The sequence below is a fragment of the Cornus florida genome, unplaced genomic scaffold (genome assembly GCF_030987335.1).
Source record: "Cornus florida cultivar Cherokee Brave unplaced genomic scaffold, ASM3098733v1 CherokeeBrave_3.0.0_Hap2_Chr02, whole genome shotgun sequence".
Taxonomy (NCBI): Eukaryota; Viridiplantae; Streptophyta; class Magnoliopsida; order Cornales; family Cornaceae; genus Cornus; species Cornus florida.
Genome location: NW_026775572.1, coordinates 28,520,074 through 28,542,472, shown reverse-complemented (window position 1 = coordinate 28,542,472; position 22,399 = coordinate 28,520,074). Strand labels below are relative to the sequence as shown.

The following is a 22,399-nucleotide window of genomic DNA, read 5'->3' as shown; positions in this document are numbered from 1 at the left end:
AGGCTCATTTAATTTTAATGATTAATTAATATATGCGTTTGACCAGTGAAGATATACTCATTCAACTTGATTTTTTCATTTTTAGGTCCACTATATATTACAGACAAGAAAAGCTGGACTAGTGTTTTTGCGATGTGTTTTTGGTGGTAGTTAGAACAAAATTGTAATATTTGCTACCATGTATTATTTACATTTTACCTCTTGTAATAAATAATACAATTGAAGAGTTATGTATAGATATTCAAAACAAATTTATGTCAACGTTTAATAGAGGTTGGATTATTTGTTCATTATACACAAGTTGTATATTGTCATATTCTTCCGATGTTAAATGCAAATAACAAGTTTTCAAACTCTATTCGTGCAAATAAGAGTAGTACTCCAATGCCACTACCATTGTCGCATGTCAGTACTATTTTCAGTGCCATTGTCAATCAGTTTGCCATTGTTTGTTGCTACCACTTGGTTTTTCAATGTTGTTGTCATTGTCATCTACTTTATGAATATATTATTAATTTTTAGTGATAATTATATATTATTAATGTTTTATTTAAAACATTTTATGTAAAACTTAAACTTGTTTAGGCCCCGATTGGTATGTGAGTTGTTTTTACTGTTTTTATTTTTTTATTGTTACAATATCGATTTTGGTAATAAAAGCATGTTTGGTACGACCTTATTTTATTTTATATAGTGTTAAAACACTTTGTTAACGATGCCCAAAACCAAAACAAGAAATTGGTGTTTTTAAGATGATTTAGTACTGTAGCGGGCCAAACATAACTGTAGCGGCCAAAACAAAATTATACTTGTTGCAACATTTTGCCTCACGTATAAAAGCAAAAATTAAAACATTTTAGTCCATTTTGCCCTAGATTTTCTCTCTCTTCTGGCTCTGGCGATTTTGGATGCGACCGTGATATGTGAAGAAGAAACTCAGTTCATAAAAGGTGCAAGTCCTCTGAAGCCCTAGACGTTAGATTTTAATGTTTTTGTATGTCCTCTGAAGCCCTAAAAGTCCTTACAACTTACAAGTCTGCAACGATAAATCCTCTATTCTTCTCTATCTCTTCGCAAAATCTCTCTCTCTCTCACACTCACACACAAACTGGACACTAAAATGGTAGAAAGTAAAGAATCCACGTCGTCGATTGCACTGGCTCAAGGTGCCCCTGTTGAAGATGCCCAAGATCATGCCAAGTCTCCTCCTAATTCCCCCAATTCTTCCACTCGTAAGGTCAAATCTCTGTCTTTCTCTCTCTCTCTCTATATATATATATGAAATGTTCATACATTAGTTGATATGTGTTTCCCCTATATATGTTCATTCCACTGTAACTGTTAACTGTAAAACCCCAAGACTCATGGATCTACTTTGGTTTCCAATCATTGTTTAGCAACGACGATTCACCTTGTGCTATTGGATTTCCAATAAAATATTACGTGAGATGATTTATTTTACGCAATTTCACTCTTCGATGGTAGTATCGAATTTAGTTACTTCTAATTGTTCACGAAGAACGACATGGTGGTCAATTATCTTTGAATTAATGGAGTAGTTGAATGCACAAACGCAGCTAACATTTGGAAGCTTTTAGCAAAACTACAGTTTATGTGTCAATGTACAATTAGATGTGCTTAGGTTGCACAATGCTAGGTTTTGTTTAGGTATGCCATTGCGTAAAAGAATCAGTCGGATTTATGCGAACACTATGAGAGGTTACAGATGATAAATCAATGAACTGGATGTGACTGTTCCTAAATGAAGTTACAAATTATTTAGGGTGTGTTTGGATGATTGGATGTGCCCTAGAATTTGCTGGGCCCCTGACTTTCTACAGCATTTGAGATGAAGTTTAATTGCCTAGAATAGGTCATTAAGACAATTTTGGTTACCCATAAAAAAATATGAATTAAAAAACAGGGAAATTTGGATCCATTGTCATATATCTAGTATGTAATCACTTTTAGGTTTCTTTCAGCCACAAATTTTAGCAAATGATACTGATCCCATTTTATCCAGAACTCATTTTTTCTTGGTAATTGTCATTCAATGGATGAACAACTACTGAAGGTGGATGATACTAATAGTTAGATAATGTGAATCTATTGTTGACTTTAAGATATGGACAGCAATGATGACTAGTGGGACAATAATACTACGGTGAATTTAATAAACATAATGGATGGATAATCTATGCTATTTTCCAAAGTTGGGTTCCCCACCCCCCTTGTGTGTGTAAGAAGAACGCATGCATGTTTTTAGAAAATTGAGGAAAAAGATTCATTCATGCATTTGTGCACCTGTTTTTCACCCAAAAGAGAAATGAATTGTGATGTCTGATAGCATTACATTTAATTTGAGGAGTATATCGAAGGGTGTAATTGTTGACTTTAAGATATAATCAAATCAAAAGTAAGTGATAAAGAAGAAGAAGAAAAGGAAAAGAAAGTGGATGAGAGAAAAAGAGAGAGATGGGGAAAGAGAGAGAGAATGAAAAAAAGCTTTCATCCTGTTCTTTTCCTTGGGTAAGGTGTGGATGAGGGAAGGGGAAGTCCGGTCTGATGATCATGTTAATATTTGCGGCCTTTAGACCCAAAAATAACTCACATACTATCAACATGTTTTTTTTTTGTCTGTTCTACTTGTTCATACCAATTCATTTTCCCAGCTTAACATTCTCATCTGAGATATTTGTTTAATGAGTGGTGTTAGTTTTCTTTGACAAAATTAAAGTTTCCATTTAAATGCTGAGTGATAGTTTGCCATTTTAATAAGAGAGGTCAATCTTTAACAATGGGGAAGTGGCTATTGATAAAAACAAATGTTTTTCTTATTTGAGGAGACACCAGGAAGTAAAGAGTTTGTGATTCATTGGCATGGTTAGATGATCAATGTGTATTCAGAAGCATGTGGAGTGTGGCGGTCAGATGATTTATACATATTGAATCTTTCCTGCCACTTGGTGGAGTTGTTTTTAGGTGTTGATCTTCCAATGAACCTCCAGTTGGTTGATTTAATCCTTTTTGTAGAAAACCCCTCAGGAAAATTATTTTTCTTAAACTCCGGAACCTTAAGATTTTGGGTACTAGAGTCTTTAAAAATCTAAGAAGGAATATCATTGTATTGAACAAAAGAAATTGTTCAGAAGCATAGATATGGGACAGGACATGGATACAAATTACAATGTAAGTAGGATGCAGACACGTTGAAGACATGGCAAATAAGTATATGTTTTTATATAAAAATCCTATTATACGCAACAAATAAATATTCTATGATAATAAATATTCATCATCTTGAATGGATTTCATTTGAAAAATAGTATTTATCATCTTGAATAAATATGGTTCGAGCTCCTTTACTATAAATATCTTAATCCAAAATAGCAGTTTGAGCTACTATGTGCATGTGCTTCTTGTAGTGTAATGCAACTACTATGGACAATTGGGTAATGTTTAACTTGTATTCTTGACATGTGCTCCCTGATGTGTAATGCAACTACTATGATTGATTAAATTCAATTTGAGGTCATCTTCAAAAATTTGGAACTGAGCTTGAAAAAAAGGTATGCGTATTTTGAAGGCTCATTGAATTTTAATGATTGATTAATATATGCGTTTGACCAGTGGAGATATACTCATTCAACATGATTTTTTCATTTCCTGGTCCACTATACATTGCAGATAAAAAAAGTTGGACTAGTGTTTTTGAGATGTGTTTTCTGTGACAGTTAGAAGAAAATTGTAATATTTGCTACCATGGTATTATTTGCTTTTTGCCTCTTGTAATAAATAATACAATTGAAGAGTTGTGTATAGAGATTCAAAAGAGATTTATGTCAACTTTTAATATAGGTTCGATTATTTGTTCATTATACACAGGTTGTATATTGTCATATTCTTCCAATGTTATATGCAAATAACAAGTTTTTATACTCTATTCATGCAAAGAAGAGTAGTACTCCAATGCCAGTGCCATTGTCGCATGTCAGTGCTATTCCCAGTGCCATTGTTAATCAGTTTGGCCATTGTCTGTCGCTACCACTTGGTTTTCCAATGTCGTTGCCATTTTCATCTATTTTATGTAGAACTTAAACTTGTTTAATAAATTTGTTGGTTGAATATTTAAACACTTCTAAATAGTATACCCTCTATTCCACTTATGCTTGGAGTTGAGTTTGTTTTTATTTTTAATGTTGTGTTGAACTATACAGGTAATAGGATAACAAAATTGAAGCAGGTTATTGCAAACAACTTGCAAAATAGGTTATTGCAAAAATTAAAATATATTTCTATATATATATAAGTTTGCGTGTTCAAATTTCTCCATATCTATTTAAAATATGATGACTATTTATATAAAAATAAATTTATATATATACTTAAAATTTATAAAAACAAATTAAAAACAATGATAACCAAACATGTTTTTTGTTTCTATTTTTATTTTTTATTTTTATTATTTATTTTTTCTTGCAAGAGTTGGAGTGACCAAACATGTTTTGTTTTTAAAATTCTTGAAACGCATTGCCTACCAAAGATGTTTTGCATGTTTCTGTTTCTGACATGTCCACAGCAAAATATCGTTCCCAAACGTGCTTCCGATTTTTTTTTCAAAACACTCCTACAGCAAAAACACTATTTCTGTTTTAACCACAAACAAAACACCTAAAACAAAACGCATGCAAACGGACCCTTAATAAAGTTGTTAGTTGAATATTTAAACACTTATAAATGGTATGCCCTTTATTCCACTTATGCTTGCAGTTGGCTTTGTTTATTTTTACTGTTGTGTTGAACTATATAGGTAATAGGATAACAACATTAAAACAGGTTATTGCAAACAACTTGTAAATAGGTTATTGCAAAACTTAAAGAATATATATATATATATGTTTGCGTGTTCAAATTTTTCTATATCTATTAAAAATGCGATGACTATTTATATAGAAATAAAATTTATAAATATACTTAAAATTTATAAAAACAAATTAAAAACAATGATTACCAAACATGTTTATATATATATATATATATATATATATATATATATATATATATTGGCAATACTTGGAGTGACCAAAAATGTTTTGTTTTCAAAATTCTTGAAACGCACAACCTACCAAACATGTTTTACATGTTTCTGTTTTTGACATTTTCACAGTAAAACATCATTCCCAAACGTGCTTCCGATTTTTTTCCCAAAAACACTCCTACAGCAAAAATACTGTTTCTGTTTTAGCCAAAAGCAAAAATAAAGCGCATGCTAAATGGGCCCTAATATTTCAACTTTTTCATGACTACCTAATTTTTTTAAAAAAAAATTAAAATTTCCTATCCAGAAATAAATAAAAGCAAAATTTTTATTGTTTTAAAAAGTTAACATGATCTAGAACTGAGTCGAGCCCGAGCTCGTTGAATCTCTACCGAGCCGAGCTCGAGCTAAGCCTGGCCAAACTCGCACTAGCCAAGCCCGAGCACTTCTCTGGAGTTGACGAGCCGAGCCTGAGCAAGCCATAACTTAGTTCAGTTCATTTGCAGTTCTACTTTACCCTAATTAGTAAGTAATAAATAGTAACATTTTAACTTTTTCATGACTACCTAATTTTTTCAAAAAATTAAAATTTCCTATCCAGAAATAAATAAAAGCAAAATATCAAATTTTTAGTGGGCTTACATAACCAAAGTCGTCTGAGCAGTCAAAACACAAATTTGGAGACACATTCAAGACAAATGCAAATTTCATTCCCAAATTTGTAAGTGGCACATTCTAGTTCTATGGATTAGCAATCGATGGAAGTCCAATTTTGCACCAAACCTGTTTCAGAAAGTATGTCTCTCATATGTTGTCTATCACATATGGGAAGAAAGAAACAATCGAATCTTTGGATGGAAAAAATGTTCACATAGGGTTCTTTTGAAAAAAATTTGCTCCACCATTACCTCCATTCACAAGCTTGGCTTCTTGAAAGACCGTGCTACTGCAAGGCAACCTAAGTGACTGGAACCTCCCTCCGTCCTCCTCCAAGACCACTGGACTGAATATTCAGAATATTTGGAATCCTTACACAATAGGGTTGATTATCGAAATTGATGAACATATAACCTCCATTTATAAATTTTATATTAGCGGTTAATTTAGGTTATTAGTTTGGGTTTGCGGCTGGGGCTCTTGTTTTTTGATTCTCTAGTTAGCCATTTGGGCTTTGTTTCCCGATAACTGGACTGTCTGTTTGGCCAAAGGCCCACAATGTATGAGCCCAAAGGCCCACCATGTAATTATTTTTCACTTGTTTAACTCCTCGAAGAAAAATAATAATAATAACAAAGAAGATATACGATTTATAAAAAGGAGAGTGACTCAATCAACAAAAAAAATAAAAGAATCACAAACAAGATTAAAATTGCTTAAAAGGTAATTTTTTTCTTAGTAAATATGGACTAATATCATAATTAACAATTTATTTAGCTAACATTTTTTTTATTTTTTTATATTTTTTTATATTATATATATGTATGACATCCGGACAATGTAATAAAACTACATTTAAGAGAATAATGTGTCTTCTTCACTAATTACAAATGAAAAATTCACCGGATAATAGAACAATATCTCAACAGTATGAAAATATGATATTAAGAATACAAAATTACAACAATAATGAAATTTGTGTAATTATCACTAAAATTTTCTTCAAAGTTTTTTTCGGAGAATAAATTTTCTTCAAAGTTGTAATGGTAATTGAAAGCTTAATTGAGTTGGAGGATGGTTCAAAGTATATAATTGAATCTAAATTTAGGTATTGAAAAGCTCACTTGGGTGACGACTTCAATTTCTAAGTTGGTGAGCATCTCAAATGAATATTTGTCGTTTGGTATGAAAAAAACATTTATGATATAATTTTTATTATGATAAGTATTACAGATTTATTTACCTTCTCAATGTTGCAAGAACATTTCATTTCATAGCGAAAGTTAGTAGACGAGCAGTACCAGTGGAATAAAATCAACCGTTGGATATAGGGCATGATCTGAAAGTCCGAAACTTTCGGTATATGCAAAGTACTGAAGTAAATATACACCCGTGCTTGCCATGGTCTGGTCACACCAAAGACCCACTTCACACCTAGACCATCAACCAAACGGTGCAGGACAGCAACTCTTCAAAAAACCTAAGGCTATGTTTGGTATGGTGGCTTTAAAAGAAAATGATAACATTAGTTATGAAGGAAAGGAAAGGGGAGGATAATAATTATGTTTGGAAAAAAAAAGGGAAGGGAATTATTTTAATAAATTGACTATTATACCCTTTTATATTTTAAAATACACATATATATATAAATTGACTATTATACCCTTTTATATTTTAAAATATATATATATATATATATAGTCTCATGTACTGACCACTAGAAAAGAAAAAAAAAAATAAGGCAAATCATTTCAGCCTCCCCCCATCTCGCCTGCATCTCTATTTTATATGTGTGTGTGTGTATATATAGTCTTTAACTTCAAACCACAATAAAAGAAAAAAAATAGGGCAAATCATCAGCCTCCCCAATCTCGCTCCATCTCTATTATCCTTCTTAACACTGAACTCGCCCTCTCTCTCTCTCTCTCTCTCTCTCTCTGTGCACTACAAGAATCACAAATTCAAAACCCATATATTTTCAGTTTATCTCTGTTTGCAAGAATCAAAACTTCAAAACCCATATCGGTATCATTTCAGATTGTTCAAAAAATCAAAACCCATATCAATTTCCATCACCCGCTGCTGTTCGAATTCGGATTCGCCGTTCGCAAGCAAGCTTTGCCATTCTCAACTCTCTGCATCTGCAACTGCTACTCAAGGGAAAAATTGGCATCTGAAATCACACACAAGCCTTTCTTTCCCTTTCCTTTCATTTCCTCCCATTTTTGAGAGGTTAAGAAATTCACTGTTGAAGGCACAAGTTAACCCTCCAAACCCTTCCCTTTCCTTCCAACAATTTTTGCCAAGCACAAATTTTTAATCCCCCTCCATCACCTTTCCTTCCCTTTCCCCCCATTTCCACTCTACCAAACTGACCCTAAGGCTATGTTTGGTGCGATGAGTTTGACAGAAAATGATAACATTAATTTTGAAGGAAAGGGAATGGAAGGATAATTTTAACCCCTTATTATGTTTGGTTGATAATCATGTTAGGATGGAAAAGAAAGGAAAAAAAAAAATATTTTTTAATAAAATTACTATTATACCCTTTAATATTTTAAAAGATATATATATATATATATATATATAAATTACTAATATATATATATATACACACACTAGAAAAATCAACGTGCCATGCACGTGATGAGAAATGATTATTGATTTTTTTCCTTCCAGAAATTGCTTTAGAGTCTTTTTGCAGTATAATGAAGAAGTTGACAAAAAAAAAAATGTATATCTAACATATTAATATTAATAAACATGTTTATGTTGTGTTAAATACTTAATCAAGTGATTTAATAATTAGAGATATATTGAGTAGACTTATTGTGAAAAATACGGTATAAGAAAAAAAAAAAAAAAAAGATTAATAAATTAGACTCAATTAAAATACGAAAATTACACTACTATAACTCCTCTCCAAATTAAGAAGAAGAGAATAAATCATCAATAATGACATCAAGGAGCCATGATTCCCATGAAGCTCTTATCTAACTAACTCGTGTCCCACTCTATTGTATAATCTGGGACACCAAACTGGCTAAAGACAAAATTAACGTTCAACTGAAATTTTATGTCTTCAACAACAATGAATCAGATGTCTTAAGGGTAACTCCTCTCTTTTCTATCACCTTTGGAATAAACCGACTAATAATTAAAAATTATTATTATTAATTTTTTAAAAAGAAATGCTATCAAACTCAAACCACAAATTCTATTACAAACTTTAGATAATAAAGTTAAAAAGTATCTCCATAAAAACCAGAAAACTTGAATTACTTAGTCTAAAAGTCTTTGATATAATTATGTACATCAGTGGATTATGATGCAAGGTGTGCCGGCTAATTGTCAAGAACCTAAACACACGTCTGAGATCCTCCTAATTATATGCATGTGAATCTAACTCTTTAGTCATATCTAAATCTATGTCACTTCACACTTGCATGCTGGGTATGAGAATTTTCTTTTCTTCTCTTTTCCATAATCCAATTTTTTGTTAGAAGATGTGTTAATTTGAATGTGAATGCAATTCCTTAATTGTTAAAACTTGGTATAAAACTTAGATGGTGTGGATTTTTTTCATTTATTATAATTAACTACACATGCCATGTCCAAAATTGTAAAATATGCAAACAATTTATATATATGGATAAAAATGGCACAACTGTTTACTTTGATAATGAAAGATATATTAGTGAATTTGTTATATCTACTATCATTTATTTTTATTGAAAAACAAAATTTCAATTCTAATTTCATTAGAGATGTGATTTAACTTAATTACGTAACCATCAATGTGAAGAACAAAGGAAAATAGGAAATTTGTTTAAAGGTATTTGAATTTAAAGCTAATTCTTTGTCAACAATCTATCCGGTTTTAGAAAATATTAGTAATTTGTTTAGTTTAGAAGGGTGTTAAAATGTATATAATGCTTTGTTAAGTCCAATAGAAAGAGATATATATGTATGTGTATATATATATATATTCATCCAAAAAAAAAAAAAAAAGATGTAATAATATTAATTTGGATTAGGAAGAGACTTAAAATGATAGGACGAATATTCAAATGTTAAAATTTTTAAACACCAAGGAAACCAATATATATATATTTATATATATATATATATATATATACATGATAGTAAAAGAAAAAGAAAAAAAACCTGAAACTCATTGGATGCATCATTGAGGCCATCATCCATATACAGTGTTACATAACCCTAAAATTACAAAAATTTAGTTCAAGAAGGAAGACAGAGTTAAAGTTTCACGTGAAGATTTCCAATAGTACTTTTGTGAAAGAGGTCAAAGATCGGATAATGTTAAATAGTGACGATAGTGGTGTCATTGTATTTTACCCAAAAAAAAAAAAAAAAAAAAAAAAACTCACGCTCTCTCTCATCTATGTGTGGCTCTTTTTATTTATTTTTTTCTTTCTTTATTTTCTGAATGATTTCTACAACTCTTTATCAACAAGATTCAATCAACAACCAAATTGATAAGTCATTGCTCCCAAACTTCTCTTCTTTGTTAACAATCATCTCCGGACCTCGTTCTGTCTTTCTTCTATTTCAATATTTTCGTGCCAAAACTTCCTATTGAATTAGTCCTTTCCTAACTTATATATATCCTTAGCACAATCAATTGATGTGCAACTTTTGTCGTTCATTTGTGTCCCTTAAAAAAGGGAAGCCATGAAAATATGTGTTCCTTGAAAAAAAGAAGCAATGTGCAGTTAAGATCAATATAATGAAACGTTGCGTGTTTCTAAATTAAATTATTAATAACAAAAATTTAGTCCAAAAGGTATTAATTCACTGTTTTATTTGAAATAAAAAGTAATATAAAATTGTTAAAAATATATATAAATAATAATTAATGTTTAAATTTCATATCAGATTTCCTATCTTTATAATAGAACCAATAGATATGAAAGTTTTGTCAAAGATTGTGTCCCTTGATAAAAGATGAAAATGGTACGTGAAAACTATTTAAAAATATTTTTTAATTAAAATAAGTATTTTAAAATGTATATAAATATTATATATTGAATCCACTTTTATTAGTAGTCTAGATATTGTCTCCTGCTAAGGCCCAAGGCTGATGGGCCACCAGAAAAGAAAGAAAATCATTTCAGCCTCACCCTGAACCGCCTGCATCTCTATTCTCGTTGTCGACTCTGAACTTGCCCTCTCTCTCTCTCTCTCTGCAACTGCAAACTACACGAATCAGAAGTTCAAAACCCATATATTTCAGTTTATATATCTGTCTGGCACGAATCAAAAGTTCAAAACCTATATCGGCATATCATTTCAGATTGTTCAAAAAATCAAAACCATATCTTTCAGTTTCCATCGCCCGCTGTTCGTCGCCGTTCGCAAGCTAAATTTTCGAAGATGAAGAAGACCCAAAACCACATCTAGGAAATAAGGTTAGAATCACTCTCTATCAACGTAAATAATGTTAAGAAGAAGACTATCTTCCTTGCTAGCAACTTCGATTCACAATGCTTCCATTTACAATACCAAACCCAGCTCGATCGTCTCAAGGGCTGTCTCATCACCACGTTTGCCTTCACCGTTGGTAGAAAACGCTAACCCTAATCCCAATTTCATCAATGGCAGTGGGGTGTTTGCTCCTCGGGGTATAAGGGCTTATAGCCTTCTGAGTCTGAACGATTTGCAAGATAACAAGGGGGCAAGTAAGCAGAAGACGAGGAAGGGTCGTGGGATTGGGTCTGGGAAAGGCAAGACTGCTGGAAGAGGTCACAAGGGGCAGAAGGCCAGAGGCACCATGAAGTTTGGCTTCGAAGGCGGCCAGACTCCAATGCGTCGACGAATGCCGAAAAGGGGGTTTAAGAATCCCTTTACTCTCCATTTTCAGGTTTATTTGTTTGATCATTTATGGGTTTGCCTAGTTTTAGTTTTGTTTTTTTTCATAATTGGGTTTTGTATAAAAAGAAAAAATAAATATACACAGGCGCACAGAGGGCATACCCTCAGAATTTTACTGGAAAGAACAAGATCTTAAAGAAAAACAATTCCAGAAAATAAAAGAAAAACAATAAAATGTTAATTAAATAATGTCTCTAATTGGGACATTATACACATCTAAGACTTCGAATAAAATTTGCCTAGCCACCTCTGTAGTAGAACTAGAGCCATGTCCATGCAATCTTCGGTTTCTTTCTTTCCATATACTCCAACAGCCAGCAACAAGCATGGTATGATATAAATTACTGGTCTGTTGTAAACACCACATCAGCATATCATCCATTGTAAAAATTGAGTTAAGGTCCAGTCCCCAGCCGAGAGTATCCTTTAACCAGCCCCAAAAATTTCTAGCAAATGGGCAAAGAACAAACACATGATCCCTGGTATCAATATGTTGTAAGCAGTTTGAGCAGCGAGGAGCCAACGACACTTTCCGCTTCTGCAAATTATACATTGAAGGCAATCTGTCTTGAAATAGAAAAACTCCATGCAGAGACCAACGAGGTCTTGCTTTCCCCCAGCAAACTTTGGACCATATAACCTCAGTACATATAGTTCTACAGCCTTGCCAAGCTTTTTTGAAAGCAAAGGCACCACCATCCCAAAGTAAATTATCTGGTCTATCATGGATAGGTAGAAGTGACAAGTAGTCTTTAATAGGCCTGAAGGTTTCATCCTGCAAAAGAGCAAAGTTCCATCCTCCATCTATAATTAAACTGGACAAAAGAGAAGACCATGAGAACCCCAGTCTTCTAACCAATCTATGTCCAAATTTCTGAAGTAGTGTTTCCCCTTCACACCAAGGGTCAGTCAAGACCTTGAAACGATGCCCAGACCCAATTGAAAATTGAATATTCTTCAGCATTAAATCTCTAACATTAAGCAAATTTTTCCACAGAATGAATGATTGGACTTTGGAACAGCATTCCAATATGTAGATCTAGTTGCATACCTGTTTTGAAACCAGGGGACCCATAATCTATCTTTACTCAACAAGAAATCCCAAGCGAGAACGCAGTGAGAGGCAACCTGGAGATCCTTCAATTTTCTGATACCTAACCCTCCCTCTGTTTTTGTTATACACATCATATCCCAGCTTAGAAGATGCATTTTCTTCAAATTATCTCTACTACCCCATATGAAATCTCTACACATCTTCTGAATTTGATTGATGATAGCAATAGGCAAGTGGAAGACACTGCACTAGTACAAAAAGATAGGAGTGATAACAGTTTTAATCAATTCCGTTTTGCCTGCAATTGACAACAACTTGGTGCTCCAATCTTTAAGCTTCTGTGAAATTTTATCCATAAGAACATTGCAATGATGTCTTTTTAAACCAGTTGCACACAAAGGCATACCCAAATATTTTAAGGGAAGATGCTCTTCTACGTCTGACAGTTTTAGAGAAGATCACACGACTCTTTGGATAACTGATATTAAGGCCCGATGCATACCAAAATGTTTAAAAATTCTTTGAAGGATTCTGGCATTAGAGATTGATGCTTTACAGGAGATTAGGAGATCATCTGCAAAAAAGGTATGACAACAAATTGGAATTTGCTTTCAGGGCAGTGTTAGACAGAACAAGTCTCCCACTTAAAACTTCTGTGTTAATAAGATGGGTGAGTTGATCAGCTACCAGAGTAAACAGAAGAGGGGAGAGGGGGCAACCCTGCCTTAAACCCTTGGAGGGTTGAATAAAACCCGTGGGAGAACCATTTAATAAAACAGAATATCTTGTGGAGCTCAAAAGACTTTTAATCCATTTCACCCAATTAGAACTAAATCCAGAGACTTCCAAAATCTTCAGAAGAATATTCCAAGAAACTGAGTCAAATGCCTTAGAAATATCAGCTTTCAAGGCCATGATTGGATGCTTAGAACTAAATTCAGTCACCATTTCGTGCCCCATAATAATTGAATCCTGAATTTTTCTGCCTTTAATGAAGGCACTTTGCGCTAATCCCACTAGACTAGGAAGAACCAAAGATAGTCTTGAAGCAAGGATTTTTGAAATGATTTTATAAATGAGATTGCACAAAGCAATTGGCCTGAAATCTTTGGGTTTAACAGCAGAACCAGTTTTAGGAATTAAGGTGAGGAAAGAACTACTCACCCCAATAGGAAGAGAACCTTCAATAAAAAAATGTTGAACTGCTGCACATACCTCAGGATGAACAATAAACCAGAAGGATTGATAAAACCTAGCTGGAAATCCATCAGGACCAGGGGCTGAAATTCATCACAACAGCTTTAATCTCTTCTTGAGTAATAGGGGAATCCAGAATGAGCTTATCTTCAGAAGATAGAGCATGCCTTGGATGAACTTCGAAGGAAGTATCAACTGTATTCTCTTGAAAAAGACCTTGATAATAATCAACAAAAGCCGTTTTAATCTCTTCTGTATCATTTGTAACTTGACCGTTTTCATTTTCCACAGAAGCGATTGCATTAAACTGATTATGCTGCTTCATCTTTGAGTAGAAGTAAGCTGTACATCTGTCAGTGTCCTTGAGCCAGAGAACTCTGGACTTTTGAGCATATAATATCTCCTGAGAAGACAATGCATCTTGATAAACTTCCTTAGCTTGAATGTCTTTTTCAAACAAATCATTTATAGGATTATTCAGAAGTTCCATCTGTAAATCCTCCAAAGCTTGTTTTGAATTTGAGACCCTCCCTTCAATATCTCCAAATGAATTCTTATTCCAAATTTTGACAGCGGCTTTAACATTTCTGAGTTTTTTCAGAAGTATATGAATTGGAGTACCAACTGCAGGTTCATCCCAGGCTGTCTTAATCAACTCAGAAATATCTTCATGCAAACACCATACTTCAAGCATTTTGAAGGGCTTTGGACCACTTGCAAATTGCCTAAAAATGTTTATAACAACTCCATAATGGTCTGAAGATGATGAAGCTGAATAAGACATTTTAGTACCAGTGAACAATTGCATCCAATCATCGTTAATAAATACCCTATCAAGCTTTGCCAATATCCTTCTATCACTGCCTTGACAATTACACCATGACCAATCCCCATTGGTAGAAAAGATTTCTGTCAAGCCAGTATGCTGCAAACAATCATTAAATTCATCAAGAAGCTTTTGAGGGACCCTTCGACCTCCTTGCTTATCTGAGTGAAATCTGGTGGCATTCCAGTCCCCAACAACCAGCCATGGACCAGTAACAATTGAAGACTGAGTATTCAATTGGTCCCATAGTTTTCTTCTTCCAGCAACTGAATTAGAGGCATACACAGCAGTACAATAAACCACCTCACCAGTTTGAACAATATTCACCTTGAGGAGCAAGCACTGATCCATCTCATTCACCACAGTGACATTAAAAAGCAATGGATCCCAACCAATCCATAATCTACCCGAATCATGAGAGTTATAGTTATGAGTCCACCTCCATTTCCTATTGATTTTCTTTGAGATAACATCAAACTTAGATAATCTAACCCTTGTTTCTTGTAAGCAGACAAGATGAGCGTCATTGGATTTGATCCACTGACGGACCTCTCTTTGTCTTCTGGGCTTATTCAAGCCCCTCACATTCCAAGATGTGATCATTGAGAGGGGGGAGGAAAGGGAGCACCCCCTTGACTTCTAGTCACTCTATGAGAAGCCAACGAACCTATATTCTTCTTCTTAACATTGATCTTTTCTGTGATATTGGAAGAGTTGGCAGGTGTAACTTTGGTAATATCCTTTTTGATACTGGAAGAGATGGCAGGTGTAACGTTAGTAATATCCTTTTTGATACTGGTATTCACAGGAACCCCAATGGATATTACTTGTGAACTTAAATCATTTTTAGTTTTGTGCTATTTGTTTGTTTGTTTGTTTTTTTTTGTTTTTTGGATTAATTTAGTGTGGAAATAATGATCAATGGTTGGTTATCTAAGTCGGATCATACAGACTCAATTTTCTTGTTTGTTTGTTTGATCATTTCTGGGTTTGCCTAGTTGATTAATTTTGTGCTATTTAGATTTTATTTTTTATTTTTTTTGTGTGTGGAAATGATCAATACTTGTTATCTAAGTCGGATCATACTGACATTTTGTGCTCTTGATATATTTTAGTTTCTGTGGATCTAGTATGTCTAGGACCTTCTGTTTTTATTTTGTTTATGAGTCTGGGTATACACAGTTTGGATACATGGATTAAGGTTTCTAGATATAAGAGTCAGGAATTGGAAGTGTGCATTAGATACGTGGGTTTGATTTGGGACAATGGTTTTTCTACTTCTTTTAATTATGTTATTTGCTGGTACGAGCGAGCATGAGATGAGTCAAGTTCGAGCTCAGCTGAACAAGGAAGCCAAGTTTGAACAAGGTTAACTAAGCTCACCTTGACCTTGATCCAAGTCTGAACACCATCTCACCTTGACCTAGCTGATTTCGAAAACCAGATACTAAACTCTATTTGGTTCATTTGCACATTTGTCGGCTTTGGGGATTTCTCATATGTGAAATTATCTATTGGAGTTGGGTTCACTGTTCCATCTGAACTTTTGGAACAACTGAATGGGTTATCAGTTGCTCGTGATCTATGCTGATTCTTTTTACAGCCTTTTTTTTTTTTTTTTCGCTCATAAGAGGCCAATGAATGTATAAACTTAGTGAAAATCGCATGGATGATTGCCAGTCTAATTTGCATCACTTGGATGTGTCACCTGGGAGATTAAAATCCTCCACAGCCTTTATATGCAGGGACTCTTACTGATACAATGACTATCTTGCCAACTGTTGTAATCTTATAGGCATATTACCTTTTATTTGTATTATCGATCCTGCAACAACATTTGTCTGCTTTTAATACATTCGCGTAGGAGTTTTGGCTCCAATTTTTATGTCTTGCTTGTCTGTTCTTAAACCAATTATTATCAACCATCATAAAAGGGGATTTTGGTACATTTTTTGTTATATCCTTTTGATATAGGATATTGCAATGTTTACTTTTAAGGGAGAATTAAGAGCTATGGTTGAGATTTATTAGAAATTCCTGCTTTCAATTCAAAGATTCAAGAAAATATTTTGTGTTCATGTCTTTCTATTTGTAGGAGGATTTTGGTTGTTACTTTCATTGAGTTCACTCATTGTTGTGGCAGCCAGTGGGACTAGGGAAGATTGCTAAATTTATCAATGCAGGGAAGATAGACTCTTCAGAGTTGATCACCATGAAAACTCTCAAGGTACTTACTTTCTTATCTGGATAATTCCCTTCACTCTTCAATCATATGCTTTTGTTAATAACCAATGTTATTGTTTTCCTTATAGGATACAGGGGCAATAGGGAAGCAAATTAAAGATGGAGTAAGATTGATGGGACGCGGTGCCGAAGAGATAAAATGGCCTATTCATCTTGAGGTAAGCCTAATTTATGTCTTTCTGCATGTTGTTTCTGAATTCTGATTCTTAATTTAACCCAAATAACTTCCTTTCATGTAGTTTTGTCTTATTTCTAGTTTGTTTGTTTCCTTCATTTTCCCTCCCTAATACCGGATTTAGTGGTATGAGATGACATTGCCTGAAATAATGAGATTTTTTTTGGGCAGTTTTTTCTTGTTCCTTGTCTAATGGGGATAAAAAGTTTCTGCTATGCAGAACAAGTTGATATTGTCAAACTCTGAGTCACATGGACTCGGGTACATGCATAGGACATGGGTATGTGCCCAAGCATCAGATTTATCATATTGCTTAGTTTATTAGAATTATTTAGACACTGGAACAGTGTTAAATATTCCAAATTCATATTATTAGTATATTTTCTTTTGTTTTTTGGAGTAAAATAATGCTTTTTGACAACATAGTGAATATACAGATTTCACTATTTTTAAAGCAATAATGCATTAAAATTAAATTATTGGATTTGCTTTTTAGATGCATGGATTACCAAACATGTCAAACACATTTTTCATACCCTTGCCGAAGTGTCATGTGTCCGATACAAGTATACTTTTGAAGGGTACAGAGAGTTCAAGATATTTTGTGATTTTTAATTCAAAGTATAAATGTAATAAAAATAAATAAATCCCCCTCAGGGGAGGTGGGGTGGGATGTTCAGATTCTGTGTACATAAGTGTACAAGAACAACTAGCTAAGCTCCCTCTATACAACACGATAGTTCCTAAAAACAATATATCATCCCTACATATATATTTTTTCTCTCTCTCTCTCCTAAAAACAATATATCATCCCTATATATATATTTTTTCTCTTTCTTTCTCTCTCTACTGTATGTTGTAAATGATCTAGGATATTCAAGTTATATTATTGTATATACAGTACACACACAAACAATATATCATCCTTCAATTTCTACCTTTAATTTTTTCCTCCTTGCACTGTGCCTCATTTTTTGTTTCAACCCTCAGTGTTGAATCATCCCTATATATATATTTTTTCTCTCTCTTTCTCTCTCTACTGTATGTTGTAAATGATCTAGGATATTCAAGTTATATTATTGTATATACAGTACACACACAAACAATATATCATCCTTTAATTTTTACCTTTAATTTTTTCCTCCTTGCACTGTGCCTCATTTTTTGTTTCAACCCTCAGTGTTGAATCATCCCTATATATATATATTTTTTTTCTCTCTCTCTCTCTACTGTATGTTGTAAATGATCTAGGATATTCAAGTTATGTTATTGTATATACAGTACACACACAAACAATATATCATCCTTTAGTTTCTACCTTTAATTTTTTTTTTTGTTTCAACCCTCAGTGTTGAATCATCCCTATATATATTTATTTTTTTTCTCTCTCTCTCTCTCTACTGTATGTTGTAAATGATCTAGAATATTCAAGTTATGTTATTGTATATACAGTACACACACAAACAATATATCATCCTTTAATTTCTACCTTTAATTTTTTCCTCCTTGCACTATGCCTCATTTTTTGTTTCAACCCTCAGTGTTGAATCAAACCTCTCAGATCAATCCATAAAATGGTTGTGAACCACTCATCCAAGAAATTCGGTCCAGCTTGAGAGAAGAAAAAAAATGTAGCAAAATTCAAAAAAACGGGAACAGAAAATAAACATCAAGAAAACGGAATAAAAACAGGGTCCGCTTATCAGGTAAAAGTGTGAACCCTTTTAGCTCTCTTAGGATCAATCAGATTGAGTGCCTATGATGTCCACCACTCGTCTCCATTGTTGGCTTTGTGCCACATTTCTCTGACTCACTGCCGTCTGCGGTGGAGGCACAGTAAAGGCTTTCAAAGAAGTTGGCATTGATGCCATTGACGGAAAAGCTCTTGAAGTGGCCAATGGGAGCCACTAGCTTTGCTTTGGGCTTGTACTTGTTGCCGCCAGTCGGAATCAACGGTCATGGTGGGGAGGTTAGCGGTGTTGGAGTAGAGAGGGGGAGAGAGAGGATTTTCCGCAAGTGGGTCATTTAGGGCAAGCCAAACGATGTCATCAGGCTTCTACTTTTTTCCCTTTCATAATCTCTATATATTTTTTTTGTCAACTATGAGAAGGGTATTTAAGTCTTTTCAAACTTCCATTAACAAAAATGTCTTCCATGCATTGTTATTTTTACAACTATGAGAAGGGTTTTTGTCCCCCTTTAATACTTGGTTACTAATTATGTTAGATTAGCTTGCTAATTATCTTCCCTGCGTTGTTATTTTGTGCACCTTTTGTCAAAATGTCTATTTCATGTATTGTTATAAGGTTCATGTGTATTGCGGTATAGTATGTGTTTTTTTTTTTTCCCATATATATGTAGTGTTACAGTGTTGCTTTTTATAAAAATAACTCAATATTGTAGGAGAAAATTAGTTTCAGAGTCTTTAGTTGTGCTTTTTACTAGTTAGAATTGTTTGTTGTTATTTGGTGACTTATTCTATATCCTTACTCCTTAATTTCACCCTAGTGTAATTTTGTTAATTCAGTTAATTTATTTTGCCCATCTTCATTCATCAAGGGTTCACGTTATTTTTTCAAGCGTGTTATTTATTTTTGCCTTTTGCGTCGTATTTCCCATCAGTTCTCTTTCCAATCCGCCCAAATGAATTTTTTATCCTGGCTAAATGCCATCTCAAAGCATTCTGATTTTTCACATACACACAAGATCCCCCCACCCAGTTAGAGGGTGCAAACTAAGTCCTGTCAATATTTGAACTCTTTTTCCATTTCTCCAAAGGAAAATTCCTCAAGTTTCGCAAGTCCTTTGGCAAAAGAGGCCAGAATGGTGAATATGAAGTAGGGGGAGCTTGAGAGGGTATTCTTGATAAGATTTAAGTTTGCCCCTTCTCCACAGGTATTGTTGGCGTATTCTCTCTTCCACCCTGTCAATCTCTTCTGAAACATCTCTACCACCTAGTCTCACGAGGAAGTTGCCTTAAAGAGGTGCCAAGGAGAACCCCAAGAGTGAACTGGGAAGAGATTGCCAACTTGTGTCCCAAGTTCCAAGTTGAACCATGTCTCTTACCATCCGATTCATCCAAATGTGGATGGTTTTGCTCTTCTCTAGGTTCCACATTGAATGTAAAGCAGGGTGTGCCGCCTTGTCTCTAAATCCCCGAACTCTTGTATCTATCATCTGCAAGTAAAAAGGTAGGAAACTACGGTAGAGCCTTGTACTATGCCAGCATCAAACCCATCTAAGAAGCCACTATATTAGGCCTAGTCATTCTGCTGAGGTCCCTATCATCATGATCACAATTGGAGTGGATCCCTTGCCTTAATGACCATCGAACTGTCAAAGAAACCTGCTGGGAATCCAGTGATCGGGTTAGAAATGTGAGCAGTCTAGATACACTCTCTGGTCCTTATTCTCCATGTAGCAAACACACAGAATCCCAATTCGCATAATCTTACGTCTTCTTAATGTCAGGTTTGGAAATTGGGCTGGCTATCTACCACTCAATTTGAGCAAGTCCTAACCAGCATATTACAAGCACTCTTTACCAAACTAATGGACCTAAAAACCTTCAAATTCAATGCTCCTCCCTCTATTGAAACATGGCAATGAAGGAAGCACCCGACCTGTGTTTGAAGTCATCTACTGGATGAAACTAGTTAGTTCTTCTATATAAATTGGGTGTAATCTTAGGAGTCCATTTATCCGTGGTTTTACAACTGGAATTTGTGATTGTGAACTTGTTGACACTAATTTTATCTCACAATCTTTAATGTAGTTCAAAAGCATGTAACATGACTCACTTTCTAATGCAACATAGAACTGTGGACATAACACAAATTCTGATCAACAACCCGAAGAATTCTTCTTTATTTCTTACCAACTTGGTCCTCCACTAGTTCAATGATCGACAAATGAATTAAATTTTAAGATCACGCAAGACATAGTCAGCTAATAATGAAGGGATGAGCAGAACTGAAGGTAATGTAGGTTTCCCAGACTCAAAACTCTAATTTAATTATGTAGTTCTATCCACCCACTATATATTTAAGGGGTCATTGCATGGTTCAGGGATGAATGTTCAGACAACCAATCGTAAGGACGCAGGTTCAAGTTATGTATTAGGTTAAAGGTTAGAACTATTCGCTCCTCCTAACACCTTAATTTATGGATACCACGGATACTACTGCTTCTGATTAAGGTCTTGCATTCATCCAATATTCTACCATAGAGTGGACGCTGGCTGGAATCAGGTTTGCTTGACGGACCATGCAGATCTGATCAATCCTTAAGAATGTTTTTACATGAGGATTACAGAGTCATCAAATGATGTTGTTATCACCTTAGAATTCCATGAACCATCCCTATATCAAAACCTAATGCATTGCCTTAAGTCAACCAGAGGAGTCCAGCACTTCAGGCGATATCAAAATTTAAATAATAGAAGTGTTCAAATACCTCAGCAACGCTCCCAACAGGCTTCCACTGGAATTCAATGACAGCATCACCTGCATTAAATCCAGCTATATCCAGGAGTTACCTGGTCAAAAATTTGAAATACTTTCAAACATGAGAAGCATGCATTTTTTAATAAATAGAGGTCCACAATTGTACATGTGGATAATTATACAACTCACTCTCTCATGCAACGTAGAACTGTACTTACACCTAGAGGTTACAGGTTTCGAGGGTGACTGTCAGGGCAAAGGCAGCAGTTGAAGCCGCGGGTGGGTCTGTCAGGAGAGTGTACTACAACAAGTTAGGCTTTCGGGCATTGCTGAAGCCTGAGTGGTTTGAAAAGAAGGGAAGGTTGCTGCCAAGAGCAGCTAGACCTCCCCCGAAACTGAAAGATAAAGTGGATAGCATTGGGCGCCTGCCAGCACCAACCAAGCCAATTCCATTTTCACCAGAAGAAGAAGATGCAATGCCTGTTTCCGCCTGATGACCAAGAAAATTTTTGTTCCAGATTTTGTAAAACATTCATAAATTTCCGATATGTTTTGGATGTTAATTTATGTGGTGACATTTTATGTGGTTTTTGTTTTGGCTTTGATAAACACTTGCTACATGAGTGTGGTTCAATATGCAATTATGTGAAATATTTAATCAAATGAATCTCTCTCTCCATGGGCATGTGCAAATTGATGTACTCAATAAGTATGCTGTACCTAGCTGAGGTCCTGAAGTAATAAAATGATAATGGACTTTAAACCATATCTTACAATTTTAGCTACATCCGCTCATGTTTGGTTTGTTTTCGGCTTGCATGGGCGGATTTGTTGTTTTTCTCCGATTAGATCTCCGATCTAGGTC

General features: G+C 34.3%; 2 protein-coding genes across 2 annotated transcripts; both read left to right on the top strand.

Moving 5' to 3' along the window:
- Positions 1–821: 821 nt before the first annotated feature.
- Positions 822–4,127, top strand: LOC132294475 (uncharacterized). Its single transcript, XM_059792344.1, has 2 exons — positions 822–1,237; positions 3,886–4,127. The coding sequence occupies exons 1-2, from the start codon at positions 1,121–1,123 to the stop codon at positions 4,096–4,098; spliced, it is 330 nt and encodes a 109-aa protein (XP_059648327.1). The 5' UTR covers positions 822–1,120; the 3' UTR covers positions 4,099–4,127.
- A 6,662-nt stretch (positions 4,128–10,789) lies between these two features.
- LOC132294474 (uncharacterized) lies at positions 10,790–22,197 on the top strand. The gene is made up of 4 exons (XM_059792343.1): positions 10,790–11,582; positions 16,814–16,897; positions 16,983–17,072; positions 21,768–22,197. The coding sequence occupies exons 1-4, from the start codon at positions 11,160–11,162 to the stop codon at positions 22,026–22,028; spliced, it is 858 nt and encodes a 285-aa protein (XP_059648326.1). The 5' UTR covers positions 10,790–11,159; the 3' UTR covers positions 22,029–22,197.
- The last annotated feature ends 202 nt before the right edge of the window (positions 22,198–22,399 follow it).

Excerpts from the sequence above, each read along its gene's own strand:
- LOC132294474 (XM_059792343.1), top strand. The coding sequence starts at position 11,160 with ATGTTAAGAAGAAGACTATCTTCCTTGCTAGCAACTTCGATTCACAAT. Across the intron at positions 16,898-16,982 it reads TCACCATGAAAACTCTCAAG|GATACAGGGGCAATAGGGAA; the intron begins GTACTTACTTTC and ends TTTTCCTTATAG. Across the intron at positions 17,073-21,767 it reads AATGGCCTATTCATCTTGAG|GTTTCGAGGGTGACTGTCAG; the intron begins GTAAGCCTAATT and ends TAGAGGTTACAG.
- LOC132294475 (XM_059792344.1), top strand. The coding sequence starts at position 1,121 with ATGGTAGAAAGTAAAGAATCCACGTCGTCGATTGCACTGGCTCAAGGT. Across the intron at positions 1,238-3,885 it reads CCAATTCTTCCACTCGTAAG|GTTGTATATTGTCATATTCT; the intron begins GTCAAATCTCTG and ends CATTATACACAG.